At 39.0% G+C, this 1955-nt stretch overlaps 1 protein-coding gene across 5 annotated transcripts in view; it reads left to right on the forward strand.

Annotated features, from left to right (window-relative positions):
• The window catches only part of LOC101858769 (myocyte-specific enhancer factor 2A), a 197433-nt gene that overhangs the window by 165980 nt on the left and 29498 nt on the right, over window positions 1-1955 (forward strand). For 4 of the 5 annotated variants that reach the window (XM_005094234.3, XM_035968721.1, XM_013080205.2 and 1 more), the window contains one exon: window positions 457-540. The exons of the other annotated variant lie outside the window; for it this stretch is intronic. In XM_005094234.3, coding sequence (XP_005094291.1) covers window positions 457-540 — 84 coding nt within the window. The remainder of the gene's footprint in view (window positions 1-456; window positions 541-1955) is intronic. 5 annotated transcript variants of the gene reach the window in all.

Consider the following 1955-nt stretch of genomic DNA (forward strand, 5'->3'; position numbering starts at 1 on the left):
CTCTTTCTCTCTCTTTCTCTCTCTTTCTCTCTCTCACTCACTCACTCACTCACTCACTCTCTCTCTCTTTCTCTCTCTCTCTCTCTTCTTTCTCTCTCACCTCCTCTGTGTATGTCTGTCTATATATCTGTGTGTGCGTGTGTATATGTGTCCGTGTGAGCGCTTACTCAGCCCAACATTTTTCTTTCTGTCCTTTCTCTGCATAAAAGCGTTCTCATCCTCGTCTGTCATGCGTCTCCTGCACGTGCTGTCATAAACATACACCAGCCTTTGCAGTTTGCAGACGTGAGTGTCAAGTATTCCATTGTTCCTTTCATTATCTTATCATTGCTGTGACTGGTATTGTTGCAGAATTCGATAAACATATTCATTGTTGTGGGGAAATTGATGGCGTTGTGTTGAAATTATTCACTGATCATTCCATGCCATTCTCAGATTTTCCCTCCTCTTTTGCAGAAAATCGAAATGCGTGCAGGGAATAGCGTGGGCGAGCGGGACGGGCCCTCCTCCACCCTCTCCTCTCATCCTTCTTCCTACATGGTAAATATACCGAGCCACAAAACCGATGAACGATGAGAGCAGTGTGTCGCAGACTAGTTCTCCAAAAGTCATAAACAGAGTTTTATGTTGTATGAGTGTATGTTTTACAGTGGCTAATCGTAAAAGTACATTTTAAGTTCATTATTTCAGGGCACTATGCCCCATCCAAGTTAATATACCAAAAAAAACCCAAAAGAGATAAAATTCTTGTCTGAATATATGTGTCCAATAACATCAAGACGAAAATATTTTGAGAGACTGCTTCAATGGTGTTCTTTAATATCTTTTTGAAAGATAATGAGGGTGTGCTTATTTTTAACTGGTAACGTCCAGAGATGGAATCATTTTAAGTCAGATTAATCGAAGAATAATATACAATGACAAGTCACTTGACTTCTCTCTTCAATCTGTAAATAGTGGTAAAATATTAGAACTGATGTATAAAGTTGCTGCATGTGCATATCTTTCCAACTGTGATAATATATGTAAACGTGTGCTGTTGTCCATTTTGAACGATAATAGAAATAATGCGGAAACATAGGTTAAAGAGACAATAATATGGTCATCATGAGTAATAGGACCCTCAAGACAAAAGCACATGAAAAAGTCTTCTTAAATTATGTTTTTTAAAGGAAAGAAATCCATCCATTATTTTGCATTCCCATCGGACTTAATCTGTGTTGTTGTGGATGAATCTACACAAGAATAGAGAGATCGTGAATTATAAATGTTAGTCTAAGAATGTTTGTGTATGAGACCATTATCACAATAATCTAAGTCGTAGTTGTTGCACCGTTTATTCTTTTTGTGGCTCGGTATAAATATCGTATTATTTCTTTGGAAGTCTTTGTGTACTGATATTGTTACTGTAATCCCTTGTTATTCTCATGATGTGACAATGATATCATATAATTCTCCGCGTGAGGCACCGTTCACTTTGCTACCCAGGTATTCCTCACTCACTCTTTTCTCTGAAGAAAAAAGACCCTCTCAATTAACCCCCCACCCCCATCCCCACCCCATGAAGGGCTGGCTTATTCACTCTTTTGTCACTTACATCCTCTCATTGTTTCTTTATTCCTCGTGCAAGTTTTATGTACTTGCACCTTCTTTGCCTCTAATCGGAAAATTTGTATATTTATCTTTCTCTCTATCTATCTATTAAGCGGTCTATTTCTGTGTGTCTGTCAAAAAAATTTTCATCGAATAAAGATTGGACAGTCTCTGTATCTGTTCTCTGTCTTTCTCTCATTTGCTAGTCTCTGCTAATCCTGCAGCCACTACACACTTTATCTTAATTTCTCTTTGCCCCTTAGCCTATGTACTCGCATGTGTCTCCCTCACTCGGAGACTGAGCAGATCCTAAAGCAAGTGAACTGTGACCTTTTCACGATGTCCGCTCTGTGTCCCCCCCC

The sequence above is a fragment of the Aplysia californica genome, unplaced genomic scaffold, assembly GCF_000002075.1.
Source record: "Aplysia californica isolate F4 #8 unplaced genomic scaffold, AplCal3.0 scaffold00078, whole genome shotgun sequence".
Taxonomy (NCBI): Eukaryota; Metazoa; Mollusca; class Gastropoda; order Aplysiida; family Aplysiidae; genus Aplysia; species Aplysia californica.